The sequence below is a fragment of the Hyla sarda genome, chromosome 1 (assembly GCF_029499605.1).
Source record: "Hyla sarda isolate aHylSar1 chromosome 1, aHylSar1.hap1, whole genome shotgun sequence".
NCBI lineage: Eukaryota > Metazoa > Chordata > Amphibia > Anura > Hylidae > Hyla > Hyla sarda.
In genome coordinates this window covers 617477515-617504901 of record NC_079189.1, presented here as the reverse complement: position 1 = coordinate 617504901, position 27387 = coordinate 617477515, and the positions used below count along the sequence as shown (strand labels likewise).

Sequence of the window (27387 nt, the reverse complement as noted above, 5' to 3'; positions counted from 1 at the left end):
GAATAGCCTTATACCTATTCCTATCTTATATGAAGGATAGCCTTATGCTTATCTCTATCTTTTATGAAGGATAGCCTTATACCTATTCCTATCTTATATGAAGGATAGCCTTATACCTATTCCTATCTTATATGAAGGATAGCCTTATGCTTATCTCTATCTTTTATGAAGGATAGCCTTATGTCTATCTCTGTCTTATATGAAGGATAGCCTTATACCTATTTCTATCTTATATGAAGAATAGCCTTATGCCTATCTCTATCTTTTATGAAGGATAAACTTACACAATAAATAAGTTCATAAAATGACCAAAGAGAACCCCTTTTGCATATAAATAATGATTTAGCTGGATTTTCAGGCTTCTGAATTTAAGAGACAGAGACCCATAGTGGCCATTTTTAATGAAGTTTATTAGGAAAATGCTTAGTTTTTTTTTCACATTCAAAATGTGATAAATACAGAGAAAACAATACACAATCAAGGTGTGCAAGGAAAGGTGCAGACAAACAATGGTCCAAGAGCCCTGGGAGGCCCTGATAGGACAAAAACAGTAACACCAAATCAGAGCAGCGTATAACACAACATATGGTATGGAATATAAGGAGAAGGCAATGAAAACTGTAGTAAGAGCGACATAAACGGACAACAGGGATCATAAATAAACCCGGTATAGTAAAGGCGAGCCGACTATATATCAGTCGTGTGAAGGGCCGCTCCAGTATATCAAAAAATGCAAAAAGAAATTTACACATTGCCAAGAGAGTCAGAGACCAAAAAGAAAGAACACGACAAAGAATAGGAAAAGGAGAGCAGAAGGAGAAAAAGAAAGGAGGGGCAATAGTAAGAGGTCATAGAGAGGGACCCCGGCTGGTGGGAAGCCACTAGAGCAAGAGGGGGAAACCCTGGAGGAGTAATACAACCATACAAACCCACAGGAATTATGACAGGGACCGGTATCTATCAGAGGAGCATAACTGCGACAAGGGGAGCCAGGTGGTTTCCGTGCGGACTGCGTCTGCAGGGAGGACAGATATGAGTGCCTCCATGTGCTGGACATGTGCGACCTCTGCAAACCATTCCTCCAAGGAAGGAGGGTTTGCAGACTTCCACTTCCGAGGAATGACCGTTTTCGCCGCCTGAAGTAAATTTCACGCCAAGGACCATTTATAACGAGCTTGCACCATGGGAAACATAAAAAGCAAAACTGCTTCAGGAGTAGAAGGGATATGAACTCCGGACACCTCTTGGATGACTTGCAAAACCGAACGCCAAAAAGAAGCAAGCGCAGGGCAATCCCACCATATATGCGTCATCGTACCCACAGCAGTTCCGCACCGCCAACAAGTCTCCGGAACTGAAGGATACCAGCGTTGAAGAGTCGCCAGCACCCGGTACCAGCGAGACATGATTTTGTAGCATGTTTCCTGAGCTTTGGTGGCAATTGCCGACTTGTGGGTGAGGTAGAAACATCTCGCCCAATCTTCCGGGGTAAATGTTTTTCCCAGCTCTTTTTCCCATGCACGACAATATGCCGGGAGGGATAGGGATCTAGAGGACAGCAACAAGTCATACAAAATAGAGATGTGCCTAGGGTACGAGGAGGCAATGCATAGATGTTCGAATGGCGAGAGGAGTAAAAATGGCGCAACTGAAGGTAAGCAAAGGGGCCCGACGAGAGGACGGCCTCTCAGTCATCAGGGTGTCCAAGGACTTAAGCTGGCGCCCGGCTAGGACATGGTAAAAGCACAAGGGGTGAGATCTAGAAGCAGCAAGAAAGGGACCCTCAGAGGAAGCCCCGGGCGGGAAATCTGGGTGGTCGGTCACTGGGAGAAGGGGACCCTGACGGTCAAATAGACAACCACCCGTTCCGGCAGAATGTAAGGAGGCAAGAGTATGACGGGTGGAGTAAGAAGTAGGGCAAGGGGAGTGAGTCGGGGACCAGGTCCAAGGCAGGGTGGCCAGGGCTTTGGGGCAAATGTCTTGGGCCAGGCGAACCCACAGTTTGGAGCCAGGGTTGTGTGACCAGTCAAGGACACGAGCATGCGCACATGCTAAATAATATAATCGGCAGTCAGGTAGACCCGCTCCCCTAGACAATTTTGGCCTAGAAAGGAGAACGCGATTTAATCGGGGACGTGTCGATGACCAGACAAACAACCCAAAGCAACGCTGTACAAGTCGCCAGAAGGATGAAGGGATGAGGATGGGGATGGTCTGCAGGAGATATAATAGGCGGGGCAGAAGGTTCATTTTCAGGATGCCATCCGACCAAACCAAGAGAACTCCCGTCTATCCCAGGAGGTCAAGTCTGCACGAAACTGTGCCAACAAGGGAGAAAAGTTGAGGGAGAACAGTTGAGAGAGGTCGGAGGGCATCCTGGTGCCTAAGTAAGTGATGCCCTGAGGAGGCCAGGTAAAGCAGGTAAAGGGAAAGGCTAAACGTAAGGATTCCACTGCACGTCCCGGTAAGGAGATACCCAGTGCCTTAGATTTAGAATAGTTAACTTTGAAGTTAGACCAAGTGCCAAAGTCCCGAAGTCAGGCCATGAGATTTGGCAGCAATACCACAGGGTCTGTAAGATAGACTAAAAGATCATTAGCAAAAGCAGAGCATTTGTATTCAGTGTCACAGAGAGTGACCCCCCGGATATCGGGATCTGCTCTTATTCCAGCCAAAAGATGCTCCATCACCAGGAATTACAGCAGAGGGGAAAGGGGGCACCCCTGACGGGTACCATTATGAATAGGGAAGGGATCCGACAGGGAGCCATTCATTTTTAAGCGGAGAGTCATAGAGGGCAAAGACCTTAGCTACAAAGTTGGGGCCTAGGCCAGCGTGTTGTAAGGTTTGCGCCAGGGAGGGCCAGAAGATTCAATCAAACGCCTTCTCGGCATCAAGAGAAAGCACCATCAAGGGTAACTTAGCAGTATTAGCATAGTGGATAAGGTCAATAGTCTTAATGGTGTTATCTCTGGCTTCCCTCCCGGGCACAAAACCCACCTGATCAAGATGTATCAGGGAAGGAAGGATGGAATTAAGGCGGACTGCCAGTAATTTAGAATAGATTTTTAGGCCTACGTTTAAAAGGGAAATAGGGTGGTAGCTCCCACACAATTGGGGGTCTTTACACGGCTTGGGCAGGACCACTATATGGGCTAACATGGAGGGGGCCAGGATGGGAGTGGAGGGAGAGATAGAATTGTAAGCTCGCAGCATGAGCGGGGACAGGGAGTCCATGAGGGTTTTGTAAAACTTGTCCGTATACCCATCAGGGCCAGGGCTCTTCCCACTCGGGAGGTCTTTAATGACTAGGGCCAATTCCTCCTCAGAGAAGGGGGCTTCCATCCTCTCCAAGGCGTCCGGGGAACAGTAGGGAAGGGTGAGGGTGAGGAAGAGGAGGAACGATAAGGTAGATTGTATAGATCAGAGAAAAAGGTGTGGAAAGTGGAAACGATATCTGGGGTTGAATGGACCACCGAGCCAGCGCAAGAGCGAATACAGGGGATATGGGTTTGGGTCAGACGGGTGGGTAGCGCCCTGGCCAGCATGCGACCACTCTTGTTCCCGTACTCGTAGAACTAACTGCGACCCATTTGGAGCCAACGACCCCAAGATTCTTCTAGCAAGCGCTTAACCTCGAGCCTAGAAAGCTGAAATTCCCGTAGAACTGAGAGGGAGAGGGAGTGTTTATGGGACAATTCCAGAGAGGAGACCCGGTGTAGAGCATCACGGAGGGCCTGGGCCTGGCCCTTTTTCAGGCGGGAGCCATGCTTAATGAGAACCCCCCGAAGGACACATTTGAGGGCTTCCCATTGATAGTAAGGGGCCGTGGAGTCAGACTGGTGGTCAACTAGAAAGGAGGACACAGTCGCGGTCAGATCCGCTAGACATAACAGGTCCAGGAGCAGGGATTCATTCAGTCTCCACGACAAGGCAGAGCGAGTCTGTGAGGGAAGATGGAGAGTGCAAAAAATTGGGGCATGGTCAGACCACAAAATATTGCCAATGGACGTGGACACGACCCATGGCAAGGCACTATGTTGGACCAGTATATAGTCCAGACGACTGTAGGACCCATGTGGGGGAGAGAAAAAACTGTAATCTCTGTCTGAGGGGTGCTGGAGCCACCAAGCATCAGACAGCTGTAGGAGAGCTAGGGCCCTCTTCACATGTTTAATAGCAGCATAAGATATACCGGAGCGACCCGTGAAATTGTCCAGGGTAGGGTCCAGAGTCAAATTGAAATTCCCACATAGGACCACAGTCCCCGAGACCACGGGCAAGACAGAGTCGACAAGGTCGACCAGGAAGTCCACCTGACCTTGATTGGGAGCATAAGCATTAACTATAGTGAGTGTGGAACCCCCCAGGGAAAAGGATAAAACTATGTGACGGGCCCGTGGGTCCAAACAAACATTTAGAACCTGGTGGACTAGGGATTTATGGATAGCGATAGCAACCCCCTTAGCTCACATGTCTGGATTATTAGCACAGAACCATATCAGGTAATGTCTATTCTTAAGGGCAGGGGTATGACCAACCTTGAAATGGGTTTCCTGAAAGCAAGCGATGTGGACTTTACGCCTGTGGAGATGGTGCAGTATCTGTGTTCACTTTGCAGGGGAGTTGAAGCCTTTCACATTGAAGGAGGCTATGTGGAGCCCCGCCATAGGAGGACGATGCGGAGTAGTTCACCCCAGCCAGGCGCCCAAGAAAGAGGGAGGGGAGTAGGAAAGGGGAGAGAGGACCAAAAAAGGATAGAAAAAAGAAAGAGAGATAGAAAGGAAGAAACCAGCAGAAAAGGAGAAAAAAGACCACAAAAAAGCCAAAAGTAGAAGAAAAGATGAAAGGGGAGAAACACAGAGAAAGCAGCAGATACACCGCTGCAGCTCAGAATAACCAAGAAGTGGTCAATGACCAAGGAGACAGACACCGGGTAAAGAACCTGACGGAGTCACCACCCTAAGGGAGGGAAGTAGAAGCAAGCAAGCAGAGGGGAGTCTGGGGTCTACACCCCCACGAGAAGCTAAAGAAATATGCATGATGAGGAAACCATTCATTAGAGACGATGAGAGCGAAAGGAAAAAGTAGAATGTAAAATAGGGCATCAGGCAAGGAAGGAGGGAGAAAGAAACACTTGATAAACCAGCAGAAGTCAGGCAAAATCTGCAAAACAAAAGATGAAAACAACGATCATCAGTATAACATTACAACAATCAGGTAGCAGAGGAAAGCCCGGCTCGGGAGGAAGAGGGGACAGTTTCCCAGCGCGTAATCAACCTCTGGCGGCGGGGACCCCGCGGTGGAAGTTCAGAACGGGCCTGTTTAGGGGACTTCTGGGGAGACTGGTGAATGGGCCGCTTGGGAGCAAGGGGGGCAAGCATGGGCCAGTCAGGCAAGGTGACTGATGGCAAGTCCAAGTCTCGTAAGAGTCCTGGGAGATCATCTTGGGAGCGAAGAGTAGAAGTCTTGCCATCCTTCTGCACCATGAGGGCGAATGGAAAGCCCCAGAGGTAAATGAGGCCTTTTTCTCTAAGTACGTCCAACAGCGGCTTGAGAGCTGCACGCTGAGCCAAAGTATGGCGGGACAGGTCAGGGTAGAGTTGCACCTCAACATCTTGAAGAGAATCCGGCGGCGAGTGCGGGCAGCACGGAAAATGTCCTCTTTAATGGCATAGAAATGGACCCTGCAGATAACATCCTGGGGGCGGCGATCATCAGGATGAGGAGGGTGAAGGGCTCTATGGGCCCTATCCAATTCGATATGGGCATCTGCAGGTCGCTCCAGCAGGTCATTGAAAATTGACAGCAAAGCAGGATACAGGTCATCAGGGCCCACTCTTTCAGGGAGGCCACAAAGGTGGATATTGTTGCGCCTATTGCGGTTCTCCACATCGTCCAAATGTTGTTGTAAGATGAACAGCTGGTTACTGTGTTTCTGCACCGTGTCCTGTAGAGCATGAAGCGAGGCAGCAGAGGAATCTTGGGCTGAAACCACCGTGTCCACTCTAGATGACAAGGTAGACACTTCTGAACGGAGTTGAGCAAATTCTTGTTTGCATTCAGCCACCATTTGTTTAGCCATAGATGAGAAATCCTGTCTGGTAGGTAATGAAGTCAACAAAGAACGTAATTCCGCAAGAGTGATTGGACGGTCCATCTCTCCAACCGAAGAGACAGCACAGGTTGGCTCCGTCTGGAATGGAGGTGGTGGCGGCGAGACAGATGCGGAGGGATGAAAAACAGGTGGGGTGCCCCTCAGGCTCAGTGGGGGGGGGGTCCAGCAGTACATGAGACTCCAACTCAGGGCGTCCCCCCGCTTGAGGTGAGGGGGGACCACTGCGGGGAGGGGGGTGCCAGGACCACTGGTGCCGCAGGATTGGGAGAGGGTACCGCATAAAAAGTCAGCACAGGTGAGGGGAAATGTCCATGAGCAGGGGGCCACTCAGAGGGTGAGAGCAGGTGGCACGGTACAGGCGCCTCAGGGGGCCCAGGGACTAAAACACATGGAGGCCGGCTGGGCCAGTGACTATCCCCTGGTGACTCAAAGGCAGGGGCAGGAGGAGATGCATGGCTGGCAGGAACAACGGGTGCCGGAGGCATCAGAGGGGAAGAGGCACAGTGTGTTAATGGCAAGCGGCTCACCTCAGGAGTGCAGCAGCCCCGTGGAGCTTCGGCAGCAGCGGAGAGGGAGCGATCCTGGCATCTGCAGCACATAGCCCTTCAGAGGAGTCGGCAGGAGGCTGCAGTACAGCGAGACCTGTGGTAGGCAGCGGGGAGGGAGGAAGCGAGGATCCGGAGACCTCTGGCAGCTGACCGGAGGCCATTAGGAGTGGCAGGTGAGTGTCCAGTGGAGAGTGCGGTCCGCCCCGGGCCGCACAGCAGGTAGAGGCCCATCAGAGGAGGAAGCCGCCATTTTGACCGGGGGCAACGAGGAGCTGCGGCACGGCCAGGAGCGGGTGAAATAACCAGATAAGTCTCGCTGGGGGGAAGCTGGACGGGTCAGGGTCCCCTTCCTGGACTTTTTTCTGCTGTGCCCCATCAACAGAGTGCAGGGTCTCCTCAGATTCAGGGGTGCAGGACCGGAGCTCCTCCAAACACACGTCCTCACACCACCATAGCAAGCTACGCCCCGAAAATGCTTAGTTTTTAAGAAAGTATTAAATGGAAAAAGTTGTTTCTAACGACAGTAATGCTTTAAGTGTTCCTCCCTTAAAAATTTGTGCTACATATTCTACCACATACTTGACCAAAACCGCCATTCCTGGTCTTATAATTCTTTAAATTGTGAATTGTTAAATAATTCTCCCCTCCCTTTACATAAATGTACAATTTAAATTTCCATCTTATGTGTGGTTAGGAGAAAGGAAATTTAAGGAAATAGAAACCCTAAAGAGAAGATATTTTATTTATTGCTCTTTAATTCCTTCCTCCACAGTTGCTAATGAAGTAATATATAGTGTTGAGCTTGAATATTCGAAATGCACATTTTTCCTGCAAATATCAGCACTTCGCGAATATTTAGAATATAGTGATATATATATATATATATATATATATATATATATATATAATGACGAATATTTTTTATTTTTTTGCAAATATGCAAATTTTGCAAACATAGGACGAATATTCGTCCATATATTCGTGAAATATCGCTAAATTGAAAATGTCCCTTACCATTCATCACTAGTAATGTAGGATTTGGTTATCTACTTATGCTCTGGGACATTGAAGGGGTGTTTATGGGGCTGCCTTAAAGCCTCCATCCCTTATCTTAAATGTGAAACTTCCCATAACCCCTTCCCACTATAGAATGTATTTATACCTCCAAGTAAACTAAATACTTGAATAAAAATAAATAATTCCTCAAATAGTCCAAGTGGGATGTGTCTGGGAGTAGGTGTATATCCTACTGATCCCCTGCTCTGTGGGACAGGTAACAAATGGCCGCTGCGTTTTTTCACAAATTAAAAAAAATGCTGTGCGGCAGAACTGGTGTATTTTTGGGGAGTGGAAATCTAGCCTAAAGACAATTGTGGCTGTTGAAAACATATGGACACAAATGCTGGCACTTTTATTATGCATTATTTGTTACAAATTTGATGAATATTTTCTTTGCGTTTTTCTTTTTGAAAACTTTTTAGTATTATTTGTAGGGGGAACAGAGACTATAGGTTCATTTTTGGATTTGCAAGGGCCCTGCAATCCAATCTTTTTCTCCATATATATTAGATTCTAATTATTATATATATATTTAACATTTATTTCTGTATTTAATACTTTCCACAATCATATTGGAGGACTGTTATTCCCACTTTTTATCTATAAATAGTTAATTCCTCCACTCTAGTAGTATTGTAACCCAAAATTAATCATTTTCATTGTGTCCCAAATCTCCCTTTTTCTCTTGTCTTTTATTGGCGGACATCAATAAGTACATAGATCCAGTGCTAGATACTCTAAGTGGTTTCTCTTCAAATGGGTAGAAGACTCCTTTATGAAAAGTGCCCAAATGATTTGAGGAGACTTAGGCCATGTGCACGTACACATACTTATTCTGAGCCGTTTAAAAAAAAATCAGTTTTCACAGCCAAAATAAGTCTCAAATAATCAGAATTTTTTCCTGGTATTTTGAACATTTAATAAGCCTTTTTTGTTTTTTTTGTATTTTGATAGTTGCCAGATGTTTTCAAACTTTTTTTTTGTCTATTTTGTGAGTTTTTAATTATAGAAAAAGTGCAAAAGAAATCCTTAGTTCTTATTTTTATTTATGTAAAAATTAGAGATGATGATAACCTTAGAGTAATATTACTGCAGTGATGACAATCACTCACCGATACACTGTGGGGGAGGATTCCATTCATTATTTGTGTCGGGGTTTATACATTGTATATATGGGGATGATGACAATCACTCACCGATACACTGTGGGGGAGGACTCCACTCATTATCTGTGACGGGGTATGTACATTGTATATATGGGGATGATAACAATCACTCACCGATACACTGTGGGGGAGGATTCCATTCATTATTTGTGCCGGGGTTTATATATTGTATATATGGGGATGATAACAATCACTCACCGATACACTGTGGGAGAGGACTCCACTCATTATCTGTGCCGGGGTTTATATATTGTATATATGGGGATGATAACAATCACTCACCGATACACTGTGGGGGAGGACTCCACTCATTATCTGTGCCAGGGTTTATACATTGTATATATGGGGATGATAACAATCACTCACCGATACACTGTGGGAGAGGACTCCACTCATTATCTGTGCCGGGGTTTATATATTGTATATATGGGGATGATAACAATCACTCACCGATACACTGTGGGGGAGGACTCCACTCATTATCTCTGCCGGGGTTTATACATTGTATATATGGGGATGATAACAATCACTCACCGATACACTGTGGGAGAGGACTCCACTCATTATCTGTGCCGGGGTATATACATTGTATATATGGGGATGATAACAATCACTCACCGATACACTGTGGGAGAGGACTCCACTCATTATCTCTGCCGGGGTATATACATTGTATATATGGGAATGATAACAATCACTCACCGATACACTGTGGGGGAGGACTCCACTCATTATCTGTGCCGGGGTTTATACATTGTATATATGGGGATGATAACAATCACTCACCGATACACTGTGGGGGAGGACTCCACTCATTATCTGTGTCGGGGTTTATACAATGGATACGTGGTGATGATGATGATGATAGACGATATCCAGTGTCACATGTCACGTCTAGAGATTCATACTTATCATAAAACTCCTTTCCTCCAGGTTTGATCCCCTCCCCCGCAGGACGCTTACACTGAGCTGTAAGATAAGATATAGAATTACTGGAGAGAAGATGATGATGTGTGATATGTATCATCTCCTCCGTCACATGGGGCTCGTGCTGTGTATTGTGTCCAATAAAATCTACTATAGAAAGATTGATATTCCCACATACAGTGACCATATAGTAGAAGATACCCACTGTACACAGGCTCTGCAGACCATATTAATGATCACAGCTTCATGTAAGGACTCACAGGTGAAATCTTCTTCTTCTCTGACCAGAGTCAGTCGCTTTTATTTCTCTTCTTTATCTGGTCTGGACTATCATGAAGACTTCTCCAGCCACAACTCATCTTCACAGAATCTGCCGACAAACATTTTATACTCCTCATTCCAGCACAATTCCATTGCCCCCACACATTACCCTGACACATTGCCCCCTCACATTGCCCCTACACATTTCCCCCACACATTGCCCCCCAGCCATTTCCGCCACACATTAGAGGAGATTTATCAAAACCTGTCCAGAGGAAACGTTGCCCAGTTGCTTTTAGCAACCAATCAGTTCACTTCTTTCATTTTCATAAGGCCTCTGCGAAATGAAAGAAGAGATCTGATTGGTTGCTAAAAGCAACTGGGCAACTTTTCCTCTAGACAGGTTTTGATAAATCTCCTCTAATGTGTAGGGGCAATGTGTGGGGGCAATGTGTGGGGGCAATGACATGTTTTGATAAATCTCCCCTAATGTGTGGGGCAATGTGTGGGGGCAATGTGTGGGGGCAATGTGTGGGGCCAATATGAGTGGGCAATGTGTGGGGGTAATGTGTGGGGGCAATGTGTGGGGCCAATATGAGTGGGCAATGTGTGGGGGTAATGTGTGGGGGCAACGTGAGTGGGTAATGTGTGGGGGCAATGTGTGGGTGCAATGTGTGGGGGTAATGTGAGGGCAACATTTCCTTTGTACAGGTTTGGATAAATCTCTCCTATTTCCCCCAGCCATTTCCTCCACACATTGCCCCAGCTATTCCCCTTCATCCTCTCACATTGCCCCCTCACAATATCTCCTCACATTGCCCCCATACTGCAATTACATTTTGATCAGTCTGTCCAAGACAAAACAAGTGATCTGCCCATAGTGACCAATCACGGCTCAGCTTTCATTTTGCCAGAGCTTGTTGGATATGAAAGCTGATGGGTTGCTATGGAGATGTCACTCCAGTTTTGGAAGAAATTGTAAGGCTAGGTTTCCACTTGGTTTTTTTTCTGGCAGTTTTTGGAAAACTGCCTCTGCAGTTTTTGAGCCAAAGCCAGATATGTATTCAAAAGGAATGGGAAATATAAAGGAAGGACTAACACTTCACCTCCCTTATGGATCCACTTCTGACTTTGGCTCAAAAACTGCAGTGACAGTTTTCAAAAAACCAAGTGGAAACCTAGCCTAATGGCGGTCTGGGCTGGATGGAGAACAAAAGGGAAAGTTAATGATTCCGACCAGAGAAGACGTCACTTGTGAGTCCCTGGATGTAGCCGCCCTACAATCATTCCTAGTGCCTCTAGTGTTCAGCTTGGACCTTCACCTGACAGAAGATCTTAGAATGTGGATCTTATCTAAAATTAGTCCCCACTCTAGTAGTGTCCTAACCCAAAATGTCCCTAATTTCCCTTTTCTTTTACTGAGGGACAGACATCAGTCTACAGAAACCATTAATCAGATTCCAAACTCTCCACCATAGCCAAAGGCTGCCTGGGCATGCTGGGAGTTGTAGTTTGGCATTAGCTGGAGGCACACTGGTTGGGAAACACCACCTTAATAACTTAGAGAGGATCTGCAAATAGGAGTAAGACAAAATCCCTCCTGAGATGTGAGGAAACCTGGTGGAGACTACAGGTCAGACCTTCCTCTCTGTGATCGCCAACAAGGGTTTTGCCAAGTAAAATGCAAATAAATGTATAACTTCTGTCGTTCTGTCTCTCACTGTTCAAATAAACCGACCAATAAAATTATAGACGGATCATTTCTCTGTCAGTGCGAATGTACAGAATCATCAGGGGGCAAAAACGTATTTCTCTCACTGTATGCGCACACTCATACTTACTTTGAGCCTGAAATAAAGCCATCAATTATAGGCAAAATACGGCTGGGTTCACACTGCGTTTGCTTCAATTTAATGGAAATGGTTTATACACATGAGAAGGAGAAAACCAGGATCCGCTGTATGTAACACAGAAGAATGCGCTTCCTTTAGACTAGGTCTCCACTTGGTTTTTTGCCTGCCTCTTTTTGTACAAAAATAAAAACATGCCTGAAAATCTGCCACTGCAGTTTTTCTGGCCTTTTTACCTTAGTTTGGAAATTGCTTATTTTTTCTCTTTTGGCCACATTGCATTTTTAACAGTTTATTTCTCTCCTTTAGATTTCTATGGGACAAAAACTCCAAGATTCCAGTGAAAAAACTCCATGGTCTCATTCAGTGGGGATCCAGAGTCTAGTCTCGGGAGGGGCACTATGGGGATATTTTGTGTTGGCGGACAGAAAATAAAGTGTTGCTTTCAGAACTTACAGATACATAATGCCGCAAGGTAGGTAGTGTCCCCCAGGTAGGTAGTACTCCATGTAGGTAATGCCCCCAGTAGGTAGTGGCCCTTTGTAGGTCATGTTCCCCAGGTGGGTATTCAAGTAGATAAATCCCCCAGACAGCTGTCTCCTGTATGATAACTCCCCATATAAGCTATGTAGATAGTAGGTAGCCCCCCTATTAGCTTTGTAGTTAGTCCCCCACAATTAGGTTAGGCAGCAGATGTTCCCCCACAATTGGGTTAGGCAGCAGATGTTCCCTCACAATTAGGTTAGGCAGCAGATGTTCCCCCACAATTAGGTTAGGCAGCAGATGTTCCCCCACAATTAGGTTAGGCAGCAGATGTTTCCCCACAATTAGGTTAGGCAGCAGATGTTCCCCCACAATTGGGTTAGGCAGCAGATGTTCCCCCACAATTAGGTTAGGCAGCAGATGTTCCCCCACAATTAGGTTAGGCAGCAGATGTTCCCCCACAATTAGGTTAGGCAGCAGATGTTCCCCCACAATTAGGTTAGGCAGCAGATGTTCCCCCACAATTAGGTTAGGCAGCAGATGTTCCCCCACAATTAGGTTAGACAGCAGATGCAGTTGTGTATTGTGTTTTGCAATTCCTTAATGACTTGCATCTTACATCTGGCTGCTATGTTTTTCCTATGCCAAAGAAAACAAGTGGAAACATATCCTAACACTAATTATCAACAAAAAAAACATATGCATTTTTATTTTGTCGACACAATACACAATGTTACCAATTACTTTTTTCAAATACACCAAACTTAATCGTACTGTAATGAAAACAGTAAGACAGACACATACGCAGCATGAATCCACCCTGAGGGTACATTAACACGGACGTATTTCCTTTCACGCATGCAGCATGTTTCCCACTGTGAGTTCGGAAGGAGCGGATTTCGGCAGCAGAATCTTCGCTGTTGAAAATACGCAGAAGACCATATTGAATTCAAGTCATTTCAAACTCGCAGCGATGAACACGCTGCATGCTTGAAAGGCAATACCCCCGTGTAAAAGTACCCTAAGTCTAAAATGTTTTCTGGTATTACAAAAAAATAAAAAATATTTAACTCTTTTTTTTGTAGATTTTTTTTGCCCTTATTTTGGTGCACAAATTGCTTAAAAAGTATCAAAACAGTGCAAAATAAGTAACTTGCTCTTAATTTTCCTTCCATAATAATTAGAGATGATGATAACAGAGTAATATTACTGGAGCGATGACAATCACTCACCAATACACTGTAAGTGAGGATTCCACTCATTATCTGTGCCGGGGTTTATACATAGGATCCTCATAGAGGATGGTGGTGGTGATGATGATGGTGATAGACGATATCCAGTCTCACATGTCATGTATGTATATTCATCCTTATTATAAAACTTGTTTCCTCCAGGTTTGATCCCCTTCCCCGCAGGACGCTTACACTGAGCTGTAAGATAAGATATAGAATTACTGGAGAGATGATGATGATGTGTGATATGTATCATCTCCTCCATCACATGGGGCTCGTGCTGTGTATTGTATCTACAGGTGACTGCAGGTGAGGACCAGGACATTGTGATAATAGGATGGGACACAAAGGTAAAGATTTATCAGTCTGTCCAAGACAAAACTGGAGCGATCTGCCCATAGCAACCAATCACAGCTCAGCTTTCAGCCCATAGTAACGAATCACAGCTCAGCTTTCAGCCCAGAGCAACCAAGTATAGATGATCTATCAGCCCATAACAACCAATCAGAGCTTAGTTTTTAGCCCATAGCAACTAAATACAGCTCAGCTTTCATTTTGCCAGAGTTTGTTAAGATATGAAAGCTGAGCTGTGATTGGTTGCTATGGGGATATCACTCCAGTTTTGGAAGGAATTGTTCTGGCGGTCTGGGCTGGATGGAGAACAAAAGGGAAAGTTAATGACTCCAGCAACAGAAGACGTCACCTGTAGCCGCCCTCCAATCATTCCTAGTGCCTCTTATTAACCTCATGTGCCCTGTTGTTACCCTGGTCAGGCCCGTTTCACTTGTAGGATTAACATCACATATGAGGCTGCGGCCGCAGTGACATACAGGTCTGTGCGGTCTTCATATTACCTTGAGCTGCAGTTTTCTTGTTAATATCTGAGCAGTAAATTACTGTTTACTGTGGATGTGGCCTCCTCTGTGATACAGCGTACTACATGTGAACCCGGCCTAAAAAACGTACAGAATCCCCATCTGGGGCCCCGGCTCTGCTCTGTTAGAGCGCATTTCATGCCCAACGTCAAAACAAGCCCCCCTCCATTCATCTCTATGGGAGAGACAGAGACACACAAACGCTGTGTGAGAAACATCACACACAGGAGCTGAGCCGGGTCCCTATACAGTAGATAGTGGGGGGTCCCAGAGGTCGGACCCCCTGCAATCAGACACTTATCATTATTGCTGGACATCTTCTTTAAGGGCAGGGTCACATGTAACGGATCCACAGCGTATTTTATGCTGCGGATCCGCCGGTGACCCGACCCTATATTGTGCCTCCTGCTGTTTCTGCACCCACCCAGCATGCCCCCTTTCCTGCTTGCCCCACCTTGGCCTCCTGGGGAGTTGGGGAGTGCACTCAGACATCCTGGAGCAGCAGCGATGTCTGTGTACACTGCGGATGAACAAGGGGCGAGAGGGGGCACGTGGGTTCGGCAACAGCAGAAGGCACAATATGGATCCGTTACGTGTGACTTTACCCTAAGTGTTCAGCTTGGACCTTCACCTGACAGAAGATCTTAGTATGTGGATCTTATCTAAAACTAGTCCCCCCCCCTAGTAGTGTCCTAACCCAAAATTACCATTTGCATCGTGTCCCTAATTTCCCTTTTCTTTTACTAAGGGACAACAATAACTAAAAAGATCCAGAGCTAGATACTCTTTTATTAGTTCCTCTGTCTTCTGACGGGTGAAAGACTTTAGGAATAGTGTCTAGAGGATGTGTGGAGAGTTACACTACAGTGAAGGAGAAAAGGATTTCATTTTGTACATCTGCACTGACAAAGAAATGATCTATAATTCCGTCTATAATTTTATTGGTTTAGAGGAACAGTGAGAGACAAAAAAAAAAACAACAAAACTATTTTAAAAAAAAATTCACGTAAGTTATGAATTGATTTACAGTTTACTTTGTGAAATAAATATTTGACCCCCTATCAACAATAAGATTTCTACCTCCCAGGAGCTGAGATTAGGAACACTCCCTTAAAGAGAGAGTTACCTGTATTAAAGACATCAATCTACAGAAGCCATTAATCAGATTCTAAACTGTTACGCCGAGCGCTCCGGGTCCCTGCTCCTCCCCGGAGCGCTCGCGGCATCCTCCTCTCTGCAGCGCCCCGGTCAGACCCGCTGACCGGGAGCGCTGCACTGACATTCAAGATGGGGATGCGATTCGCATAGCGGGACGCGCCCGCTCGCGAATCGCATCCCAAGCCACTTACGCGTCCCGGTCCCCGGCTGTCTCGTTCTGGCGAGCGCGGCTCCGCTCTCTAGGGCGCGCACGCGCCAGCTCTCTAAGATTTAAAGGGCCAGTGCACCAGTGATTGGTGCCTGGCCCAATCAGTCTAATCCTGCTCCCTGTCTATATAACTTCACTTCCCCTGCAATCCCTTGCCGGATCTTGTTGTCTTGTGCCAGAGAAAGCGTTTAGTGTTGTCCAAAGCCTGTGTTTCCAGACCTTCTGCTATCCATATTGACTACGAACCTTGCCGCCTGCCCCGACCTTCTGCTACGTCTGACCTTGCCTCTGCCTAGTCATTCTGTCCCACGCCTTTTCAGCAGTCAGCGAGGTTGAGCTGTTGCCGGTGGATACGATCTGGTTGCTACCGCCGCAGCAAGACCATCCCGCTTTGCGGTGGGCTCTGGTTAAAACCAGTAGCAACCCTAGAACCGGTCCACCGACACGGTCCACGCCAATCCCTCGCTGACACAGAGGATCCACATCCAGCCTGCCGAATCATAACATAAACTGTCTGAGCATGCTGGGAGTTGTAGTTTACAACAGATAAAATCCCTCCTGAGATGTGAGGAAACCTGGTGGAGACTACAGGTCAGACCTTCCTCTCTGTGATCGCCAACAAGGGTTTTACCACCAAGAACTAAGTCATGTTTTGCAAAAGGGTCAAATATTTATTTCGCTAAGTAAAATCCAAATAAATTTATAAATTCTGTGAAATACATTTTTATGGATTTTTTATTGTCGTTTTGTCTCTCACTGTTCAAATAAACCGACCAATAAAATTATAGACGGATCATTTCTCTGTCAGTGCGAATGTACAGAATCATCAGGGGGAAAAAACGTATTTCTCTCACTGTATGCGCACACTCATACTTACTTTGAGCCTGAAATAAAGTCAGTAATTATTGGCAAAATACGGCTGGGTTCACACTGCGTTTGCTTCAATTTAATGGAAATGGTTTATACACTTGAGAAAAACAGGATCCGCTGTATGTAATACGGAAGAATGCGCTTCCTTTAGGCGAGGTCTCCACTTGTTTTTTTTACTGCCTTTTTGTGGAAATTGCTTATTTTTCTCCTTTTGGCCACATTGCTTTTTTTATGTTTTTTTTTTATCTTCTTTAGACTTCTATGGGACAAATCTCCAAGATTTCAGTGAAAAAACTCCATAGTCTCAACGTGCTGCAATTTTGAAAACCTCAGCAGCTGAGCCCAAAATTGCTGAAAAACGCTAATTGTGCATTGTGTTTTGCAATTCCTTAAAGGGGCACTCCACCCCTAGACATCTTATCCCCTATCCAAAGGATAGGGGATAAGCTGTATGATCACGTGGGTCCCGCCACTGGGGACCCCCACAATCTTGGCTGTGGCACCCACCTGTCATTACTGCACAGAGCAAACTCGCTCTGTGCGTAATAACGGGCAATACAGGGGCCAGAGCATCGTGACGTCAAGGCTTCGCCTCTCGTGGCGGCCGCCACGCTCCCTCCTATAGACTCGCATTAAGGGGGCAGGCCGTGGCGTCATGAGGGGCGGAGCCATGATGTCAAGATGCTCTGGCCCCTGTATCGCCGGTCATTACGCACAGAACGAGTTTGATCTGTGCAGTAATGACAGGTGGGTGCCGCAGCCAAGATCCCGGGGGTCGCCAGTGGCAGGACTCAGACATCTTATCCCCTATCCTCTGCATAGGGGATAAGATGTCCTGGGACGGAGTACCCCTTTAATGACTTGCATCGTACATCTGGCTGCTATGTTTTTCCTATGCCCAAGAAAACAAGTGGAAACCTATCCTAACTAATTATCACCAAAAAAAAAAACCATATACATTTTTATTTTGTGGACACAATACACAATGTTACCAATGACTTTTTTTTAAATACACCAAACTAAAAAGTATTGTAATGAAAACAGTAAAACAGACACATACGCAGCATGATTCCCCCTGAGGGTACATTCACACGGACGCATTTCCTTTCACGCATGCAGCATGTTTCCCACTGCGAGTTCGGATGGAGAATCTTCGCTGTTGAAAATCCGTAGCAGACCCTATTGAATTCAGTGGGGTCCCTGGCAGAGTCAGTTACTTTCAAATTTGCAACGATGAACACGCTGCATGCTTGAAAGGCAATACCCCCCGTGTAAAAGTACCTAAGTCTAAAATGTTTTCTGGTATTTTAAACATCTTTTAACTCTTGCTGCATAAATGCTTAAAAAGTGTCAAAACAGTGCAAAATAAATAATTTTCTCTTAATTTTCCTTCCATAATAATTAGAGATGATGATAACCTTAGAGTAATATTACTGCAGCGATAACAATCACTCACCGATACACTGTGGGGGAGGACTCCACTCATTATCTGTGCCGGGGTTTATACATTGTATATATGGGGATGATAACAATCACTCACCGATACACTGTGGGGGAGGACTCCACTCATTATCTGTGCCGGGGTATATACATTGTATATATGGGGATGATAACAATCACTCACCAATACACTGTGGGGGAGGACTCCACTCATTATCTGTGCCGGGGTATAGACATTGTATATATGGGGATGATAACAATCACTCACCGATACACTGTGGGGGAGGACTCCACTCATTATCTCTGCCGGGGTATAGACATTGTATATATGGGGATGATAACAATCACTCACCGATACACTGTGGGAGAGGACTCCACTCATTATCTGTGCCGGGGTTTATACATTGTATATATGGGGATGATAACAATCACTCACCGATACACTGTGGGGGAGGACTCCACTCATTATCTGTGCCGGGGTTTATACATTGTATATATGGGGATGATAACAATCACTCACCGATACACTGTGGGGGAGGACTCCACTCATTATCTGTGCCGGGGTTTATACATTGTATATATGGGGATGATAACAATCACTCACCGATACACTGTGGGGGAGGACTCCACTCATTATCTCTGCCGGGGTATATACATTGTATATATGGGGATGATAACAATCACTCACCGATACACTGTGGAGGAGGACTCCACTCATTATCTCTGCCGGGGTTTATATATTGTATATATGGGGATGATAACAATCACTCACCGATACACTGTGGGGGAGGACTCCACTCATTATCTGTGCCGGGGTTTAGACATTGTATATATGGGGATGATAACAATCACTCACCGATACACTGTGGGGGAGGACTCCACTCATTATCTGTGCCGGGGTTTATACATTGTATATATGGGGATGATAACAATCACTCACCGATACACTGTGGGTGAGGACTCCACTCATTATCTGTGCCGGGGTTTATACATTGTATATATGGGGATGATAACAATCACTCACCGATACACTGTGGGGGAGGACTCCACTCATTATCTGTGCCGGGGTTTATACATTGTATATATGGGAATGATAACAATCACTCACCGATACACTGTGGGGGAGGTCTCCACTCATTATCTCTGCCGGGGTATATACATTGTATATATGGGGATGATAACAATCACTCACCGATACACTGTGGGGGAGAACTCCACTCATTATCTCTGCCGGGGTTTATACATTGGATACGTGGTGACGGTGATGACGATAGACGATATCCAGAGTCACATGTCACGTATAGATATTCATCCTTATCATAAAACTCCTTCTCTCTTACAGGTTTGATCCCCTCCCCCGCAGGACGCTTACACTGAGCTGTAAGATAAGATATAGAATTACTGGAGAGAAGATGATGATGTGTGATATGTATCATCTCCTCCATCACATGGGGCTCGTGCTGTGTATTGTATCTACAGGTGACTGCAGGTGAGGACCAGGACATTGTGATAATAGGATGAGATATAAAGGCCGAGATTTATCAGTCTGTCCAAGACAAAACTGGAGCGATCTGCCCATAGCAACCAATCACAGCTCAGCTTTCAGCCTATAGCAACCAATCACAGCTCAGCTTTCAGCCCATAGCAATCAATCACAGCTCAGCGTTCATTTTTCCAGAGTTTGTTAGGATATGAAAGCTGAGCTGTGATTGGTTGCTATGGGGATATCACTCCAGTTTTGGAAGGAATTGTTCTGGCGGTCTGGGCTGGATGGAGAACAAAAGGGAAAGTTAATGACTCCGGCAACAGAAGACGTCACCTGTAGCCGCCCTCCAATCATTCCTAGTGCCTCTTATTAACCTCATGTGCCTTGTTGTTACCCTGGTCAGGCCCGTTTCACTTGTAGGATTAACATCACAGATGAGGCTGCGGCCGCAGTGACATACAGGTCTGTGCGGTCTTCATATTACCTTGAGCTGCAGTTTTCTAGTTAATATCTGAGCAGTAAACTACTGTTTACTGTGGATGCGGCCTCCTCTGTGATACAGCGTACTACATGTGAACCCGGCCTAAAAAACGTACAGAATCCCCATCTGGGGCCCCGGCTCTGCTCTGTTAGAGCGCATTTCAAAACACGCCCCCCTCCATTCATCTCTATGGGAGAGACACACAAACGCTTTGACTCCGCCTCTCTCATAGAGATAAATGGAGGGGGGCGTGTTTCAACCAGCTAATGTGCTGTGTGAGAAATGTCACACACAGGAGCTGAGAAGGGGCCCGTACGGGAGACCAAGCGGTCGGACCCCCGCGATCAGAAACTCAGGAGAAGAATTATCAAAATCTGTCTAGGGAAAAAGTTAAAAAGTTGCTGAGTTGCTCATGGCAACCAATCAGATTGCTTCTTTCATTTCTGAAAAGGCCTCTGAAAAATGGAAGAAGCGATCTGATTGGTTGCTACGGGCCACTCAGCAACTTTTCCTCTGGACATGTTTTGATAAACCTCCCCTTATTATATCCCGCGAAAGGGGATACGTTTCTTACCACTGGACATCAGCTTGGACCTTCACCTGACAGAAGATCTTAGTATGTGGATCTTATCTAAAATTAGTCCCCCCCCCCCCCCATCCAGTAGTGTCCTAACCCGAAATTACTATTTGCATCGTGTCCCTAATTTCCCTTTTCTTTTACTGAGGGACAACAATAACTAAAAAGATCCAGAGCTAGATACTCTTTTAATTAGTTCCTAACGGGTGAAAGACTTTAGGAATTGTGTCTAGAGAGTTAATTTTGTACATTTGCACTGATCAGTCTATCATTTTATTGGTTTAGATGAACAGTGAGAGACAGAATACCAACAATACATTTCACATAAGTTATGAATTCATTTACAGCTTATTCTGGCCATCGGGCACACCGGGCATTTGCACTATCATACCTCAGTAGACAATTCGTGGCTGTGGGTTTCTGTAACCTTCCACCTATAGTTGTTCATCCACTATTTTTTATTTCACATCCAGAAATTCGATGTGGGTTTTACTAAATACACTAGTGAAGCGCATATTCCCATTATTACTGTTCATATATTTGTAGTAGACTTGGGGAATAAAGCCTTGTAGGGGTGTAGGGTAATTGGGGTGTTGCTGTTCAGTATTGCAAAGGGCACTGTTAACCCTTGTCACTCGTGACGCCAGGGTGAGGGTTAAAACTCTGTAGTGACGCTGGGCCTATCGCCAGCCAAGAGCGATAGGTGAGTGTAGAATAAATGGATTGTCCACAGCAGTGCTGAACATAAAACTTGCAGGAACTTTACTGAAGATTTTCTGTACATGCAGTATCGGTAACAGTCCAGATAACAGAGTCTATATAGACAGCACATCAGTGCCTGACAGTCGCTTAGGACCGGAAAGTTCTCTTAAGATTAGGAGGATTAGATTTGCATAGATCCGCTGGATTTATGGGTTGGATTAGGTCCAGAGATCTTGCTGAGATAGCGGGGAATTGTAAGAACTATCCGTCTCTAGCGCAGGCTTAGGCCGCAAGGCTTTGGCCTAGTAATTGTCTTGTAAGCTGCGGAGGTCCTACCTCATCCAGAGTCAGCAACCCAAGAGAGAGACAAAATGGCGCAGCTCCCTTATATGGGCAGGGGCTGGTCCGTTTTGGATTGGTCCATATCAGCTGTCACTCACCGTTACAATGGATTGTGGGTGATCACCTGACTAGAACCACCAAAGGTCCTTTAGCAAAACCATAGAGTTCTGTAACCCGGTCACATGACCCGCAGGTCCTGCGACGCAAACAAGGTAAGAATATTAAATATACATCTTTACATTTATATTTACATTAATTCTAGCTAACTGAGGGGTGACAAGGGGTTAACTAAGGAAGAGGACCCCCACTGTTCCTAGGGACTCTGACTTTTGGGGACCTCACCACAAGGTAACGTATGTAATATGGTACCGGGACACCACATATTCTACAAACTCAATGAACTGATCATGTGTCCCTGACCAAAAAATCTATGTGTCATCTACATATCAAGTGTAAAGGGAGAGAAACCTTTTAAAGGGATTTTTTTAAGATTGAAAATATATTTCCTCCTCTAGTCTGAGATGGAAGGCTACAGAAAAGCCATGTCCACGAATTCTCTGCAGAGGTATGATAGTTTCCATCCGTATCTCGTCAAAAAAAGCAGTATCGTATGGCCAAGTAGTGGGTCTGAGGAGAATAAACACAAATGATGATGTTTTTCTGGATCAGGCACTTGGACTGTGTGACAGATTAAAAGTAAGGGGTTTCCCTAAATCTATGTTAACATAAGCTCTAAACAGAGCGAGATCTTTACCACGAGAGCAATTGTTGCATAAAAAATGGGAAAAAAATGGGAAATTAAAAAACTAACGTTTTTTTCTTTTTCCTTTGAGTTCAGGCCTATGGAAAAGGTGATAAAGGCTGCGATTTTTTGAAGTATGTGGTGGGGAACAGACCATTTGTTTCCTTTAGAAGAACGAAAAACTGATGAGATGAATTGGTAAAAAATAGATTGGAAAAAACTAAAAAGAATGTGAACTGGCTTTAAAGACAATTGCCGGAGGGAAATTATAAATGTGGCCAATGTAATCTGTCAGTTCATGTATGTGGTGAAATCAGTACAGTTAGGGTCGTGCTGTTTAACCCCTTAAGGACCAGGCCATTTTACACCTTAGGACCAGAGCGTTTTTTGAACATCTGACCACTGTCACTTTAAGCATTAATAACTCTAAGACGCTTTTACCTATCATTCTGATTCCAAGATTGTTTTTCGTGACATATTCTACTTTATGTTATTGGTAAAATGTTGTCGATACTTGCATCGTTTCTTAGTGAAAAATTCCAAAATTTGATGAAAAAAATTGAAAATTTTGCATTTTTCTAACTTTGAAGCTCTCTGCTTGTAAGGAAAATGGATATTCCAAATATTTTTTTTTATTCACATATACAATATGTCCACTTTATGTTTGCATCATAAAATTTACGAGTTTTTACTTTTGGAAGACACCAGAGGGCTTCAAAGTTCAGCATCAATTTTCCAATTTTTCACAAAATTTCCAAAATCACAATTTTTCAGGGACCAGTTCAGGTTTGAAGTGGATTTGAAGGGTCTTTATCTTAGAAATACCCCATAAATGACCCCATTATAAAAACTGCACCCCCCAAAGTATTCAAAATGACATTCAGTCAGCGTTTTAACCCTTTAGGTGTTTCACAGGAATAGCAGCAAAGTGAAGGAGAAAATTCACAATCTTCATTTTTTACACTCGCATGTTCTTGTAGACCCAATTTTTGAATTTTTACAAGGAGTAAAAGGAGAAAATGTATATTTATATTTGTAGCCCAATTTCTCTCGAGTAAGCACATACCTCATATGTCTATGTAAAGTGTTCGGCGGGCGCAGAAGAGGGCTCAGAAGCGAAGGAGCAACGAGGGGATTTTGGAGAGTACGTTTTTCTGAAATGGTTTTTGGGGGGCATGTCACCTGTAGGAAGCCCCTATGGTGCCAGAACAGGAAAAAATACCCACATGGCATACCATTTTGGAAACTAGACCCCTTGAGGAACGTAACAAGGAATAAAGTGAGCCTTAATACCCCCCAGGTGTTTCACGACTTTTGGATATGTAGAAAAATGTAAAAAAAATGTCACTAAAATGTGTGTTTCCACCCAAATTTCACATGTATGCAAGGGTTAATAGCAGAAAATACCCCCCAAAATTTGTAACCCCATCTCTTCTGAGTATGGAGGTACCCCATAAATTGACCTGAAGTGCACTACGGGCGAACTACAATGCTCAGAAGAGAAGGAGTCATATTTGGCTTTTTGAGAGCAAATTTTGCTCGGGGGCATGTCGCATTTAGGAAGCCCCCATGGTGCCAGGACAGCAAAAAATACCCACATGGCATACCATTTTGGAAACTAGACCCCTTGAGGAACGTAACAAGGGGTACAGTGAGCATTTACCCCCCACTGGTGTCTGTCAGATCTTTGGAACAGTGGGCTGTACAACATTTTTTATTTGTGCAGCCCACTGTTCCAAAGATCTGTCAGACAGCAGTGGGGTGTAAATTCTCACTGCACCCCTCATTACATTCCGTGAGGGGTGTAGTTTCCGAAATGGGGTCACATGTGGGGTTTTGTTTTTTTGGCGTTTGTCAAAACCGCTGTAGCAATCAGCCACCCCTGTGCAAATCACCTCAAATGTACATGTACTCGGGAGAAATTGCATTACAAATTTTGGGGGGCGTTTTTCCATTTTACCTCTTGTCAAAATGAAAAGTATAGGGCAACACCAGCATGTTAGTGTAAAAAATTTATTTTTGTAGACCCCAACTTCACCTTTTCATAAGGGGTGAAAGGAGAAAAAGCCCCCCAAAATTTCTTAGGCAATTTCTCCCGAGTACGGCGATACCCCATATGTGGCCCAAAACTGTTGCCTTGAAATACGACAGGGCTCCGAAGTGAGAGAGCATTTGAGGCCTGAATTAGGGATTTGCATAGGGGTGGACATAGGGGTATTCTACGCCAGTGATTCCCAAACAGGGTGCCTCCAGCTGTTGCAAAACTCCCAGCATGCTTGGACAGTCAACGGCTGTCCGGCAATACTGGGAGTTGTTGTTTTGCAACAGCTGGAGGCTCCATTTTGGAAACAGTGGCGTACCAGACGCTTTCATTTTTATTGGGGAGGGGAGGGGGGCTGTGTAGGGGTATGTGTATATGTAGTGTTTTTTACTTTTTATTTTATTTTGTGGTAGTGTAGTGTAGTGTTTTTAGGGTACAGTCACATGGGCGGGGGATTACAGCGAGTTTGAGCTGCCGCGCAAAATTTGCTGCATCGCAAACTTGCAGCCTGATACTCACTGTAAGCCCCTGTCCATGTGAATGTACCCTGTACATTCACAGGGGGGGGGGACCTCCAGCTGTTGCAAAACTACAACTCCCAGCATGTACAGTCCATCAGTGCATGCTGGTAGTTATAGTTTTGCAACAGCTGGAGGCACAAGGGTTGGGAAACACTGAGTTAGGAAACAGACAATGTTTCCCAACCAGTGTGCCTCCAGTTGTTGCAAAACCACAACTCCCAGCATTCTCAGGCATGCTGGGAGTAGTAGTTCGGCAACATCTTTAGAGCCAGATGTTGCCGAACTACAACTCCCAGCATGCTTGGAGTTGTAGTTTTGCAACATCTGGAGGACTACAGTTTGCAGACCACTAATACAGTGGTTCCCAATCTGTGCCCTTCCAGATGTTGCAAAACTACAACTCCCAGTATGCCCAAACTGTCCAGGCATGCTGGGAGTTGTAGTTCTGCAACGAAGGGCCAGATGTTACAGAACTACAACTCCCAGCATGCCTGGACAGTAAGGGCATGCTGAGGATGTGTAGTTTTGCAACATCTGGAAGGGCACAGTGGTCTCCAAACTGTGGACCTCCAGATGTTGCAAAACTACAACTCCCAGCATGCCCAGACGCCAAGGGCTGTCTGGGCATGCTGGGAGTTGTAGTTTACAAGGTCCCATTACAGCAATGCATGTCGCTTTACGGCGACGTGCATTGCTGTAAAGGGCCTGACCGCAGCTGAAGATCAACTCACCTGTCGCCGCCACCGCCGTCTTCATCTCCGGGATCCGGGTCTTCAGGGACGAGGTAAGTACCGGGGCCGGGCCCCAGCACTCCCCCGTCCCCCACCGCGTCCTCCGGTGTTCCTTCCGTCCTCTCCGGACTTCAAGGGGCCGGGCAGGACGGGAGGAAGTAACCGCCCCCCCCCCCCCCCCCCCCTTGCGATCTGTCGGTTAGTTAACCGACAGATCGCAGGGGATCAGAGGAGGGGGCAGGCTTGCCACCTCGCTCCTAGGCTCCAGCATGGTCCTGGCTGTCTGTGACAGCCAGGATCATGCGAAATTACCGGGGGGTCGGGTCCCAGAGACCCGATCAGCCCGGTATCGCCGCAGATCGCAAGGGCAATTTCCCCCCTCGGCGTTTGCCCTGGATGCCTGCTGAAAGATTTCAGCAGGCATCTGGTTCCGATCTCTGCCCGGCGAGCGGCAGAGACCGGAAAACGGCATGACGTTGTGGAACGTCATTGGTCCTTAAGGCCCAGGGTGCCATGACGTTCCACAACGTCATTGGTCCTTAAGAGGTTAAAGATGAGAGATGAGGTCTCTGGCCGGGGTGGTGCGGTGGGGGGTGGTGCGGTGCGGCACGGGGGTGGGGCGGGGCATTATCGGCAAGGTAATCGGCCGATAATATCATGATAGGTGACTCTCATTCTTATAAGGTTTTTTATATATGTGTTGATATTTTACATTTGAAGTTTTTCTAATTTAATTCTTTAAAAAAAAAAAGTCACATTTTAATAAAGAAAATTGCCTGTGAAAATCCCACCACTAGGGGTCCACATACCTCCTGGGACACTGAGTCCCACAGCAGCATGAGTGTGTCCAAGGGTCATGGACACAAGATGGATGATTGACAAGGCTGCAGGAGGAACACAGCCTGCAGCAACACTGCTGTAACACAGAGTTTAGCCAATCATGTGCCTCCAGCTGTTGCAAATGTGGTGTCCCGGTACAGTATTGCATACAGTACCTAGTGTAAAGGTCCCCAAAGTCAGATTAGGTTCCTCAGGTGGGACAGCCCCTAGTCGCTTCTCCTAAAGTTTATCATTAATAAAAATAAATGTATATATTTAATAATTGTATATGTTATAAAGTAATGTATAGTACTTACCTTGTTCGGCGTCGCAGGACCTTCGGTCATGTGACCATGCTAGTAACCTCTATGGTATGTTGTAGGACCTTAGGAGGTCCTTGGTCACGTGTTACCCACAAATCTCTGTAATGGTGATTGACATCAGTATGGACCAATTAGCGTTAGTCCAGCCCCTGCCCATATAAGGGAGCTGTGTCCAATTATCGCTCTCTTGGGTTGCTGCTCTCGTGGATGCCGGACTAACAGGACGGTGCTACGCAACTTTCAAAGACACGCTAGGCCTCAAAACCTCCGACCTCAGCAGAACCAAAAATTGTGAGTTTTATTCTAATTCCTGCTAGTACTAGCCTGACTACTGGACTGCAACAAATTCCCCTAAATCTAGTGGAACAGCACAATAGACTAAAAGACTCTAAATCCTAAAGTCCCAACCATTGTCAATCTCCATAGA

The 27387-nt window shown here is 45.6% G+C and overlaps 1 protein-coding gene across 1 annotated transcript in view; it reads right to left on the bottom strand.

Moving 5' to 3' along the window:
* LOC130314468 (uncharacterized) overlaps positions 1-27387 on the bottom strand; it is a gene marked incomplete in the record, with an annotated part of 198042 nt that overhangs the window by 124487 nt on the left and 46168 nt on the right. Inside the window, 3 exon segments of the mRNA XM_056552729.1 lie at positions 9678-9860; positions 13645-13842; positions 19388-19573. Of these exon segments, the coding sequence (XP_056408704.1) occupies positions 9678-9860; positions 13645-13842; positions 19388-19573 (567 nt within the window).